The sequence below is a fragment of the Podarcis bocagei genome (genome assembly GCF_964188305.1).
Source record: "Podarcis bocagei genome assembly, chromosome: Z".
NCBI classification, from domain to species: Eukaryota; Metazoa; Chordata; class Lepidosauria; order Squamata; family Lacertidae; genus Podarcis; species Podarcis bocagei.
The window spans coordinates 8,825,241-8,838,941 of record NC_138140.1 but is presented as its reverse complement, the minus strand read 5'-3'; the positions used below and the strand labels follow the sequence as shown (position 1 = coordinate 8,838,941).

Genomic DNA, 13,701 nt, shown 5'->3' with positions numbered 1-13,701 from the left:
CAGGCTGAGGGAGACAGTGTTTGTCCACAGACAGCTTTCCGGGTCATGTGCCCAGCATGACTAAACTGATTCTGGCATAACGGGACACTGTGACGAGTACCAGAGCGCATGGAAATGCCGTTTACCTTCCTGCTGCAGCGGTACCTATTTATGTACTCACACTGTAAGTTTTGAACTGCTAGGTTGATAGGAGCTGGAACAGAGCAATGGGAGCTCACCCTGTTGCACTGACTCGAACTGCCAACCTTCTGATCTGCAAGGGCAAAAGGCTCAGTGGCTTAGACTACAGCACCACCTGCTCCTTGTTTTTTTACCTAAAGGTTAAGGCCAACATCCTGAATTGACTTGAACTGATCAGTGTGTCTCAGACTGATTTCCCACTGCAAAAGTGTTGCAGAATCTTTCTGTCTACTAAAATAATACTAGTTGCTGGAATCTAAGAACTGTTTTGCTGTCCGGTATTTCATGAGAAGAGTTTGCTACTTAAAGAAGTGGGGGAGGGAAATACTCCTTTGGTTTATAGATATCAAATCAATGGCCTATAATGATGTCATGAAGGGAATACATGAAGCTGCTCTAATAGAAGACATTTTATCTAGCTCAGTATTGACTCCACCGGGACTGACTCTTCAGAGTTGCGGGCCATTTGCTCAGGGCCAGTGATTTGGTTTCCCATTCTTGCACCATGAGATATGCACTTTTAACCAGCTGCACTCACCTTCAAGCCAGTGCTTTCTGCTTCAGAGCCCTTGTCCACACCTGTGATGTAAATCCCAAGAGCATATTCGGCTCCTCCTCGGATCATGAGGCCAAGTGATCGTCCTTCATTCAAGACCAGATTCACCTGTGCCAAGGAAATAATGATGAGTTTTGGAGCTCTGTAGGCACACACAGAAGGTTGCGTCCAACAACTACTCTGAGCAGATACATTGGATTTAATAAAGATGACAAGCTTAAGTCCACTCACTCCAGCTGGTCTACTCTGAGTAGAACTTAATTGGCTACAACCCATAGTTGTTGATATGGATGTGACCTGGACCCAGCTCTCTATTTTATTCAGTACCCAGGATTTTGTATAATATCTTGTATGGGCAAACAAGAATAAGAGATGGCTGCGACTACAGGGTTGCGAAGGTGGGGACTCAGAACTAACAGAACACCATGTCTATTCAGAGGTCAAACTGAATTTGATGGGGCTTACTGCTAAGTACATGGGGTTAGGATTCTATCCAATTTTAGTCCTGCTCAGAGTAGACTCATTGAAATTGATAGGCATGACTAACTTAGGTTCATTAATTTCAATAGCTCAACTCTGAATAGGACTTAGTTGGACGCAACCAGTGCTTTTTTCTGGGGGGACGCAGGGATACGCATACCCCTAAACATTTTGTGAATCTTTATACTTTTGTTCATTTACTGTATTTATTTTCCCCGATTTGAACTATAAAATGGTGATTTTCTTGAGTCAAAATGAGAGTACCCCTAAACATTTTTATTTTTAAAAAATAAAAAAGCACTGGATGCAACCCAATGTTATTTAAATACTTAAGAGTAGATGCTACTAAATTTTATTCAAAGCCTATCAGCTGATATTAATATACATGAGTAAGTGAGGTCCATTAAGTTATATAAGTCTACTCCGAGTGCAGCTTAGTTGAATACCAGCCTAATACACTGCTTTGCAGTCCCATGATTCCTTGTTTCATATATGGCCACCCAGACACTTTTAGCTTTGGAACGTGCACTGTTGTAAGTGCCACATGATACTCATTCCACATCAATCTTTTAGTGCGGCACCACCCACGCTTTGGTGCTCCCTGCCTATGGATATCAGGCAGGCATCTTTATGGCAATCTTTTTGGTGCCTTAAAGTTTGAAAGAAAGAGAAATGAAAATTGACAGATTTTCCCATCCCTAAAGGAGAACCAGGTAAATCAGTGCTTATTGGATTTACTCCGTTTTAGGTTCTCTAGCCCTTGTTGTTCTGTAACTCTTGAAACCTTCTCCCTCTAGCCCCTTAATAAAGGTCCACACTTTGATGTGGGCCACAAACTGACCAAGTCTTCCCCTCCTACCTGTACTGCCTTGCACCTAGAAAATTGAGGCAGTGGAAAGAACCACACAGGTGACCCTCAACAGCCCCTGATGGAATAAGCAACAAAGGTTGGCAGCATTAAAGGATCCTGAAGCTGCAAGGCAAAGTGGAAGGGACAATGGGAATCAAAGTGCTGGACGTCTGAATGTCACAGGCTGTCAATGGGCAAAACTGATCCAACAGGAAGAGGAAGGCAGCTGAGCAGAGAAAGAGAAAGAGATTAATTATACAGGAAGTATCTCATCTTCCTTATATGAATGACCATCCTCCTTACAGATTTTCCATAGGCATCTGCTTGGCTACTATGAGAACAGGGTGCTGGATTACATGAGCCCTTGGCCTCATCTAGGAGCCAGGACCTTCTCATGACTTTAGCAATGAAGAAAGATGGTTGCTTTCACATCCTGCCTTTGGGTTTGCTGAAGGCATCTGTTTGGCCGCTGTGGGAAAGAGGATGCAGGACCTTTGACCTGATCCAACAGGGCCCTTTCTGATGTAATTAGGGTGTATTGCTATGTTATATGTGATATGGATCCTTGTGCTTTGGAAGGGAGACTAATGATTGCTCCTTTCCCTCTCTCCAGATGGTTCATAAACACTCTCTCTCTCTCTCTCTCTCTCTCTCTCTCTCTCTCTCTCTCTCTATATATATATATATATATATATAATTGGTTTTTCAAAATTTTATACATTTTAACTATCCATTTCAAGCATTAAAATAAAAGGTTCTACTGAACCTTCAGACCTCCTTCTCTACCTCCATGGGTTCCATATTCAAGATAAAATTTTCTGCATCCTTTCCCTTTATCCATCTGTTAAATATTTGTAGTTACCATACTTAATTCCACATTACAAGTGTCATTATATCCCTGCCTATGATTTTAACTGTTTACAATGGTCTTTTAAGTAAATTAAAAATTTACTCTAGTCTTTTAAGAATACTTGTTCTTCCTGGTTTCTGATCTTCCCCGCCAGTTTCACCACCCCTGCACACTCCATCAGTTTAGTCTGCCATTCTTCTTTTGTTGGTAGTTCTCCTTCCTTCCATAGAGTTGTTTCCTGCTTAGCAGGGGGTTGGACTCGATGGCCCTTGTGGTCTCTTCCAACTCTATGATTCTATGATCTCTGGGCTAGATGGTTCATAAACTTCTGTTGTGTGCACCTCCTTTTTGTAACATAGAAACATAAGAGGAGTCTGCTGGATCAGGCCATTGGCCCATCTAGTCCAGCACCCTGTTCTCAAACTGGCCACCCAGATGCCTGTGGCAAACCAGCAAGCAGGATTTGAGCACAACAGCATGCTCCCCTCCTGAGGTTTCCAGTAACTAGTATTCAGAGCATAGTCATCATGGCTAGTAGCCTTGTCCTCCATAAATGTGTACAATCTTCAATAAAGCTTTCAGAGTTGGTGGCCACCATGGCCTCCTGTGTTAAAAAGTGCTGCATGAAGAAATTCTTTCTTTCTTTTATCAGCCCTGTTTCTTATATCTGTCCTATCCCGTCCCTACATTTACCTGGTTGCATCAGAGCTCTGAGAGCAAGGAATTAAACTTTAGTTATCTCTAGAGTGTGATTAATGCAACAAAGTCCTCTACTTACAGTATGAATATGAATATGCTCTGCCTCAAGCATGCAGGGACTGTAAGTCCTGGTTGGAACGGAAGATGCTTTTAATTGCATTTTCAGTCAAACTAATATACCTCAGGCTCTCAGGAGAAAACCCCAAGCAGATCTGATTTCTATTAGAATTCAGGCGAAGTATGGCTTCAGCATACAGAAACGTTTCCCTCCCTTTAAATAATACTGCACAGCATATGCCTTATTGACAAAACGCTGCTGTAGGCTGTGAGCTCTCTGAGGAATCAGATAACTAAAGGAGTGAATTTATTTCTCTTTAGACTTGGGAGCAATTATCTTGGTAAAAATAGATGGAAGAATTATGAAGTCTTTCCAGGAGGCTTGTGATCGCAGAGGCAGACACCTCTTTATTGCAAAGTTGGAGACAGGAGTGCATTAATCCCATATTAATTAGAGAGTTTAGCAGCCAGTATGTAATAAAGCAGAAATAAAGACATGGGTATGTTTGATAAAAGAGGTAATCATTTGTTTTTTGAAAATGCTACTCCTATGATATTCATGGAACTGTATGCAACGATAACATTCAAGGAACAGGATTTAATGCTTATTTGGTTGTGATAGTGGCTTAGAAGAATAGACAGGAGGGATACGGATTCCAATGGAGCTGTCATCACATGTAACGAAGGATCAGGAGCTTGGAACCATGGACAGTCGGCATTATTACATTTTAATCTTGCCCTTTTCCCAAACAGTTCAAGCTGGTGTACACCAGTGGACCTGATCCTTAATTCCCCCTACCATGGTTCTCTTCACTGCATTTCATCTTCACATCAATGCGTTCAGTTATGTTAGGGTGAGAGAGAGACAGAGAGAGAGGGATGGTGGTGGTGGTGGCCTAGGGTAACCCAAGGAACTTCATGGTTTGCCCAGTACCACTCCAGCTACTTCATGACAGAGGGTCCACTAGTATGCACCTGTAGCAGTTGACAACTGGCATGACCCTGGGAAGCCTGGTAAGAGCAGATCTGAACCCAAATCTCCTTGTGGTACAAGCATTGTCTCTAGAATTATGTACCTGTGGCTGACAGGAAATGGGCAGGCAAACAAAAGGCAATCTAGCAGTGGACACTCACACCTGGACCTTCTTGCTCTAAGCAATACACCCCACTTACTCTACCAGCAAGTACAGCACTGAGTTAGACCCTTTTAGATTATGGGCTTAAGAGGGGTTCTCCTATTTAGATGGCAAGGTGTGTCCCTTCACTTACTTCAAAATGTGGTGTGTTTGCCCTCTCCTTCTCCTCATTCGGCAGAATAGGGCCCTTGGCTTCTGCTACCAAAGTCCTGGACTGATAGCACAACAGAGTACACATCAGTGGCATTCAGGAAAGTGCATGCATATTTAGCCTGGTAGTGCAGAAGTGTAGGGTAGGGCTGGAGAGCCTCAGGCCTGGGGACCAGAGATCAGCGGCGTAGCATGAGTTGTCAGCACCCGGGGCAACGCAAGTAATTTGCGCCCCCTAACCCGGGGCAAGGCAAGTAATTTGCGCCCCCCTAACCCCTAACCTGCGAGTTGCCGCTGGCGCTGCCGCCCAAACGACGCCGCTTGCCCGGAGGAGGAGGGGGGCAGAGAGGCGAGAAAAATGCAACGGCCCAGCAGCTGCAGCAGCAGCGGCGGAGGCGGGGCTGTGAGGAGGGGCTGCCTGGTGCGTCCTCCGCGGCAAGCGCTGAGAGCCGCTGCCTGCCGGGCGCCTTCAGCCCGGACGCGCGCACAGCTTGTCGGCTCTGCTACAGCCTGCGCCCGAGGCTCTTCGGCGACTCCGGAGGCAGCGAGCGCGCCCCCCCAGATGTTGTGCCCGGTGCGGCTTGCCCCCCTTGCACCCCCCACGCTACGCCACTGCCAGAGATGACCTGACAGACCTCTCTGTCTGGCCCTCACAACTCTCTCCTGGCTACACGTCCTTTCCCAGACCACATTCCCCACTGGCTTTGCTTTGGGCCTTCCCTGGTGCCCCTTGCTTGGCTGGAGGGTGGTTACAGAAATGTGTGTGTGTGCGCGCGCGTGTGTGTGTAGAAACTAGCCTACTGTACAAAGGTCAAATGTGTATTCTGCTTATGTGCTTTCAACAGACATCTGCTCATACATTGTGAAAACAGGATGCTGAACTAGACGAGCCATCAGCTTGATCCATCAGATCCATCTTGCAATGTGCATATGAACATCCATTGCTTTGCCCACTTTTGGCTCTGGTCCTGCACACAACCCTAATGTGTCTGTCAGAAGATTGTCAAGAAGGGAATGGAGGCCTTGGGCTGAGAATGATTCTGCACCTTTAGCCCTTGGGATAGTGGTCTCTCTCAGTGATGAGCAGCTGGCAATCAGGGAGTACAGCTGATTTCAGAGACTGGAATTTATGGCCAGCAGTGGCAAAGCTTTAAGAACATCAGAAGCAGCGTCAGCCCAAGACATTTTGGCACCTGAGGCAAAACACAATTATTTTCCTCCCTCCTCACCAGGGAAGGGGTGAGTGAAGCTATGCACCATGATCCAATGATTCCTTCATGCTTCCAGCTCACTGTTGGATGATCTACCTTCATCCGCCTGCTGTCAATGCTGCCAAGCAGCATCTGCTTTAGGGAAGGGCTGCAGTTGCAGCTTTACATGCAGAAGGTCCCAGGTTCAATCCCCAACATCTCCAGGTATGGCTGGGAATGCCCGCTGCCTGAAACCCTGGAGAGTCACTGCCAGTTAGTGTAGACAATACTGAAGTAGGTGGATGAATAGTCTGAGTTGGTATATGACAGCTTCCTACATTAGTAAGATCTGATCTGATCACCTAAACAATGCTGTGAAACTAGGCAACTGATGCCACAGAGAGAAAGAATGGAGGGAACTGTTAGGAACATGCCTCTCACTCTGACCTTGAATTGTACCACTGATGTAGTCAGCTCTGAGCATGCATACACCAGAAGTGTGCAAAAGGACTCCTAAGAATCCTGAATAACAAACTGAGGCAGGGTGCCTTGGAAGGATTTTAGACTTTTACAAGGCAAGGCAGGCTCTGTAACAAGGTGGGCACCAGTTTAAAAGCTTTGTGAAATTTGGCAATCCAGACATTAAAAAGAAGCTTCAGACAAGTGTAAGTGAAAAGTGAAACAATGACTCTGAGCTTTATTGTGAACACCAGGATGTGGGGGAGGTGGAAAAGGAACAACCTTGCAAAGCCAAAAACTTACATCTTTAGCTTACACATTTGCATCAAGAGCAAGGAGAGAGACCTTCTTTTTGACTGACAGGTCTAGGCTGCAAATGGAGGAAATTGCCAGTTCTCCCCAATCCAAGTGGCTTGGGGAAAAGAGCAAGTCTGCAAGAGCAAATGAACGCTTGTCTCCTCCATGCTTAAGGAGGGGGAGAAGAGAGATCAGTGGATTGTGACATTCAGGTCAAGTATGGAAGTGCCTAGCACAAAAGCCCGTGGACCTATTTGTCTATTTGTTTCTTATCCAGGTGTACATTTCAAGGGTAAGTATGCAGTTTTTCTCACTGATTGCCCACAAAAAACACTCAGCAAGTCTCAGGCCAGAGCAAGGCTGAAAACTGGCTGCACAACCATCATGTAGCTCAGAACATAGTTACATTGAGGAATTTCTTTTATCTCAGATTTCATTTTATATGTATACATATATATAGTAAAGGTAAAGAACCCCTGGATGGTTAAATCCTGTCAAAGGTGACTATGGGGTGTGGTGCTCATCTTGGCAGCCAGCTACCTAAGGTCTGACAGGTGAGGACACCCACAGCAAGAGGTCATCTAATGATGCTAATTCATGGACTTGTTCATATGGGAGAATGTGGTCACTCAGAATCCCAGACCATTCTAACCTGTATGTACCATATTGTCTGTCTCTTCCTGCAGACCCAGGACATCCAACGTGAGCTTCCACAGCTACTGCCCACCTTGAACCATCACCAGCAGGACTGGCAACAGAAGCAGCAGCTATGTTCTGTACTCATGATAATATTTTAGTCTCTTCTTAATTGTGCTGTTTTAAATGTGCATTTTATATTTGACTTCCTTTAGTATTGCTTTCTTTTGAAATTTTTAATATATATACATATATATGTATATTTGTTAACTTTTCTGCATTTAATGTGCAAATTGTAGTTCTTTGTAATGTTTCATTTTGAAATCTTCAAGTTAATATTTTAGTTTTTTGTTATGTTGCCTTGTATGCATACTTTATATTTGACTTTCTTCGGTAATGCTTTATTCTGGATGTTTTATTTGATGCTTTAATGTAGGTTGTAAATTGCTTTGAGTTTTTTCCCCTTAAAGATATGAAGCAGTATAGAATTATTAATACTAATACTAATAATACTAATACTAAAGCTAGCAAACTCGTTCTCCAAGTGGGGAATCCAAATTAGCTCCATCCATGCACAAGAGAATGAGCATTATTAGCAGAAGTGGGGAAATCCCAAGATCTGCAGAAATACAAAGACTGTAGCGGGAAAGCCCCGCCCCCCCAAAAAACCCCAGACCATATAGAATGTTTAGTAGTCATGGACTGCTGACTTGTTTGAGTGTGGCACAAGGGCAGAAAACTGGAGAGGGCAAAATCAGTGGAGTATTCTGGGAAAGGGCATGTGCTGCCTGGTTTGAATGCTGAACAGGAGCACTGCACACTGCAGTGTTTTGTCCAGGCACATACGTTGGTATGAGCGGCAGAATATCCCACAGGCACCTCTCCCTTGGCTGTAAAGAAATACAATTATAATAAATTAAACAGTTGACTGCCCTTTCATGATGCCCCAAATGACTTGCCGGAGGTGACTGCCTCACTCTGCCTCATATTAAGGCCAGCCAGTTAGAAACATTTTTAAATAGACAATTGCTTATATGATTTGTGCAATCTTTCCCGAGGCCCCGGTCCAGGGTGGTACATCAACCTATTTAAATCAATCTACATCTCTGTCTTCAACCCTGCTGAGCTGTTTTGCATTTTGTTGGCCTCCTCTCACCTCTTAGCTTGCATCCTGGACTCCTGTAACCTCCAACACATGTGGAAGGGAAGAGGAAGAGGAAGGGAAGGAAGAGGATGGAGAGAAGAAAGGAATGGAGCAGAATAGCTGTGATTAATGAAAGTCAGAGGCAAGTAAGGGACAATTTAAGGAAAACTGAGGCACAAAGACCTGGCTAAATTCATCTGGAGAGGTAAAAAACCAAGAATAAAATTTAAATTATTAACAGAAATTAGAGACAGAGGTGGTTTTGCAGTCCCAGATCTTGAACTATATTATGAAGCAACAAGCTTCATTTGGCTCAAAGAATGGAAAACATTAACAAACACTAAAATATTAGACACAGAGGGGTGGGATAATATCTTTGGATGGCACAGCTATTTGGAACATAATAAAGTGAAAAACCACAGAGGGTTCCTTAATCATATAGTAAGGAAGGCCCTATAAAAGGTTTGGGAAAGATACAAAACACTTTTAGAGCCCCAAGCTCCATGGTGGCTTTCACCAGTGGAGGTAATTTCCATCCACAAGAAAAATATGGATAATAATTGGCCAGTGTATAAAGATTTATTAGAAGAACAAAATGATCAATTAAAATGGAAAAAATATGAAGAACTTAAAAGGCTTGGAATTACCTGGCTACAATACCATCAAATAAATGCAATTTTTGAAAAAAGATAAAAAAAGAATGGATTTGAAAACAAAATTTCAGCGCTAGATAAGGAATTGTTACAAGATAATAAGAAGACATTATCAAAAATGTACCCAAAACCATTAAAAATAATGAAACATTGTTTGTGGTGGTGATGATGATGATGATTATGATGATGATGATGATGATTTTAAGCTCATGAACATTCATCAGTATTTTAGAGTGGATTTCTCCTAATATACACATTTGCACACATCTTTTGCTTCAGACACAGACATTTCATTTTATATAATGCATTTATTTTGGTGTGCTATTTTCATGTACAGTGGTACCTTGGTTTAAGAACAGCTTAGTTTTTGAACAACTTGGATTAAGAACACTGCAAACCCGGAAGTAGGTGTGAACTTTGTGAACTTTGCCTTGAAAGCAGAACATGTTCCGCTTCCTGTTGAGTGTGTTCCATTTGTAAATTGAGTCCCCCGCTGCTATGGGAAAGCACACCTTGGTTTAAGAACGCTTTGGTTTAAGAACGGACTTCCGGGATGAATTAAGTTCATAAACCAAGGTACCACTGTACTTATGAATTTTAATGCACACTTTACCACAGTACACATTACTCCACTGGAGAACTGCATTGCATAATTCAGAGTAGCATGAATTTCAAAGGATGGCTGCATTTTGGTTCTCAGTACAGTGGTACCTCAGGTTAAGTACTTAATTCGTTCTAGAGGTCCATTCTTAACCTGAAACTGTTCTTAACCTGAAGCACCACTTTAGCTAATGGGGCCTCCTGCTGCCGCCACACCACCAGAGCACGATTTCTGTTCTCATCCTGAAGCAAAGTTCTTAACCTGAAGCACTATTTCTGGGTTAGCGGAGTCTGTAACCTGAGGTACCACTGTATTGCTTCAGAAGTGTGCATTAAGGTAGAGGTGCCTTTAAATGTGGGCTGAATTGAATGTTTATCCCATCTCCCGAGGAGAGGGAACAGGACACTACATGCAAAGAAGAAGCAAGATTTTCTTAGAACTCCTTGGGATCATTCTGATGAACATGACAGCTGGGGTGTTGTGCTTGTCCCCTGAAGGGCAATGGGGGGAAGCTGGCAAAAATCTTCCGCATTTTTTGTTTTGCTACAAACATATCCTAATTCTCTTGCTGAGTCACACTCCCGCCTTTTGATCACAGCCACACACACAAAATAAAAGTCTTTTGCTTGTCACTTGGCAGAAGCGAACCACCTCTGTATTAACATCTTGCCGAGCAGCCTTCACTAAAAACATCTTGCCATCTCTGCAGTAGCTTTCCCTTGCACTGAATGCTGATGAAATGCTTGATTTAAAAGAAGAAAGAAATAAAATATTGATTTTTTAAAAAACTTGCCAACCTAATTTGTGTTCTGCATACTTTGCTAGGTTCCATGCTTCAAATCTGGGCAACCTTCCTGGAGGGCAGTACTTGCAAGTAGTGGGCAAGAGTAGATGGATCAACAAATGCAAATTTTGTGGGGGACTGAATCCAACAATGCATATTCTTGCTGGTTAGTAAGTTTACATAGACATAGAAAATGTAATTGGTAGAGAGGGTTCTGTGTGATATCCTTTCCCCTTCTTTCCTGGGCAAAGCGCATATTTCCTGCTTCTCTCTCTGTCTGTCTGTCTGACTGACTGACTAGCCATAGGGGCAGACATGTCCTGTGTTGCTCCAGTCCCAGTCCCAAGCCTGAGACTGGTTTTTTTAAAATTGTAAATATAAGTATTTTACCTGCATAGCTTTTACTGCTGCTATAGCTAAGAACCAATACAAGACAACTGAGTAAGTAAACTATATTTTAAGCTTACTTTCCAGTCTGTTGTTTGCTTCCTTTGCTAAGTGGGGTAAAATGAGACACTGAAGTCAGTCTGTTTTGCAGCTGGACCCTGTGGTTTCATTCAGAAACATTACTGCCTCTGACTATGGAGGCAGAGCATAGCTAGTCATGGCTAGTAACTGATGTTAGCTTTATCCTCCATGAATTTATCCAATCCTCTTTTAAGCCACCCAAGTTGGTGGCCTCAGCACAACACAGACCAGTGCTGTTTTACATCTGCCCCTTCTCCAAGAAAAGTGGAGTGAAACCAGTCTCTTCCAAAGCTTAAGAACATAAGAGTCAGGAGAAAGGCACATCTAGGGCACCATCCTGTTCTCACAGTGGTCAATGAGATGCAGCAATGGGAACCCAACAAGCAGGTCCTGAGTGCTGTTAATAACCAATTCCTCCAGATAATAGATGGTGCATAGCTGAGCTGCTAAGGGAGCAGGCGGCATCCCTGCAACATTCTAACATCCAACAGATGTACCACATATTACAGTCTTCCTTGGACTATACCACTTTAGCAAGCAGAAGAGGGTGGTGTGGCATTTCAAGTTGACTCAGATTCTTGCTGTGAAAAGATGGCGTATGAATATTTCCATCCTATGCTTTCTGCTGAGCTGACGGCTTTCTATATTCAGTCCTGTCCTCTGAGGGCTATACCACAGAAACATAACCTTCCTGAATATGTCATTCAACTCTAAGACTCTGCTTTTAAGTCTGTGATTCAGTCAAAGAATTCTATTCTCCAGGCAGGAATCAGAAAGCTTGATGGCTTCCGCAGGGGCATAAAACAAGAATACAGCGGAAGGAAATATTACTGGCATTTGTAAAACCTTTACTTAGTATTTACCAAGCCATCTAAAGCAAATGAATCGAAAAGAACTCACTCATGACTCTAACGTGATGTGTGAGAAATAATCTTGGATTGTCTCAAATGTGAAAGGGGATGATTAAATGTTCATCAGAGTCCCATTGAAATTCAATCCATCTTTGCAACAGGATTTGTACATCAGGTGCCAAATAACAAGAGCCTTCCTATCCAAACTTGGAAATACTAAAAGATAAATGTGTGGGTGATGGCAGAATTCTATTAATCTTTCTTGGAATATTGATCTTAAAAGATATATAGAAGTGAAATTATTTTGCATGCTTTAATGTATGGGGAAGCGCCATAGCTCAGGAGTAGAGCATCTGCTTTGCATGCAGAAGGTGCCAGGTGCCATCTCCAGATAGGGCTGGGATAGACCCCAGTCTGAAACCATAACCAGCCACTGGTGGTTTAGTATAGAGCAGGAGTGGGGGACCTCTGGCCTGTGGGCCAAATTTAGATGAGTAGGATACACAATTTGGCTCAAAAGGCCATTTTTGAAAAGCCACACATACCTGATGTCAGGAGTGGGGCAGGTATCAATGTGGCTTCAAATAAACATTCAAGAGCTTTAAGTGTCAAAACTGACCCAGAAGGTACATACAGAACTGACCCATGGGGAGAAAGTGTTTCCCCATCCCTGGTGTAAACAGTACTGATCTAGATGCATCAGTGGTTCAACTTGGCACTTTCCTAAGTTTCCAGTTGGAGAAGTGATGCATCTCAGTGGTAGATCACTTTCCTTGCATGCAGAAGATCCCAGATTCAATCCCTGGCATCTTCAGGTAGGCCTGGGGAAGAGCACCTGTCTGAAACCCTGGAGAGCCACTGACGGTCAGTGTAGACTATACTGTTCTAGGTGGGCCAAATGGTCTGAATCCATATAGGGTAGCTTCATATGTTCCTACCTCAGTGGGAAAGAGCCATAGCTCAGTGGGAGAGTGCCTGCTTTGCATGCAGATGGTCCTAGGTCTGAGAAATGGAGAGCACTGCCAGTCAGTGTAGATAATATGGAGCTAGGTGGATCATTGGTCTGATTTGGTATAAGACAGCTTCCTATGTTCCTGTGACTGATTGTTATGAAAAAGGGCACAAATTTTGCATTTATTTCACTACTGAATAATTTCCACTAAGAAATATACCTACAACATGTGAGGAATAATATATGAAAGTATAATTGCACCTAAATGGATTTGCTTCTGGCAAAGCTTTCCCATCCACCTGTTCTGTTGGTGTGGTCCCTTCTCTTTTGTTGCTTGAGTATAGGGTTGCCATATGTCTGGAATTTCCCGGATGTACCCAGAATATGGCATTTGAAAACAGTGTCTGGGCAGAAATCACTTAAATGTCCGGGGAAAGCCAGATGTATGACAAATTTGGCAAATTTCCTTAAAACTAGCTCAAAAAATATTTATTTATTTTTTGAAATACTGCAAACAAAAAAACAACACACACACACACACAACTCAACAATTTTGGGGAAAAGTAAAAAAAAAAACACAATTTTTGAAATATGGCAACCCTATAGAAGGATAGCACTAGAAATTAGCCTGTTGTGGAAAGGTAATTTTTTTTAAATTTGTTGCTCCACACACTGCAGGAAAATATGCCATGGAAACGTTCTTGAACA

The 13,701-nt window shown here is 43.0% G+C and overlaps 1 protein-coding gene across 4 annotated transcripts in view; it reads right to left on the bottom strand.

Moving 5' to 3' along the window:
- Positions 1-13,701, bottom strand: part of WHRN (whirlin) — a 115,307-nt gene that overhangs the window by 59,482 nt on the left and 42,124 nt on the right. For all 4 annotated transcript variants that reach the window (XM_081179700.1, XM_081179701.1, XM_081179698.1 and 1 more), the window contains one exon: positions 719-844. In XM_081179700.1, coding sequence (XP_081035826.1) covers positions 719-844 — 126 coding nt within the window. The remainder of the gene's footprint in view (positions 1-718; positions 845-13,701) is intronic.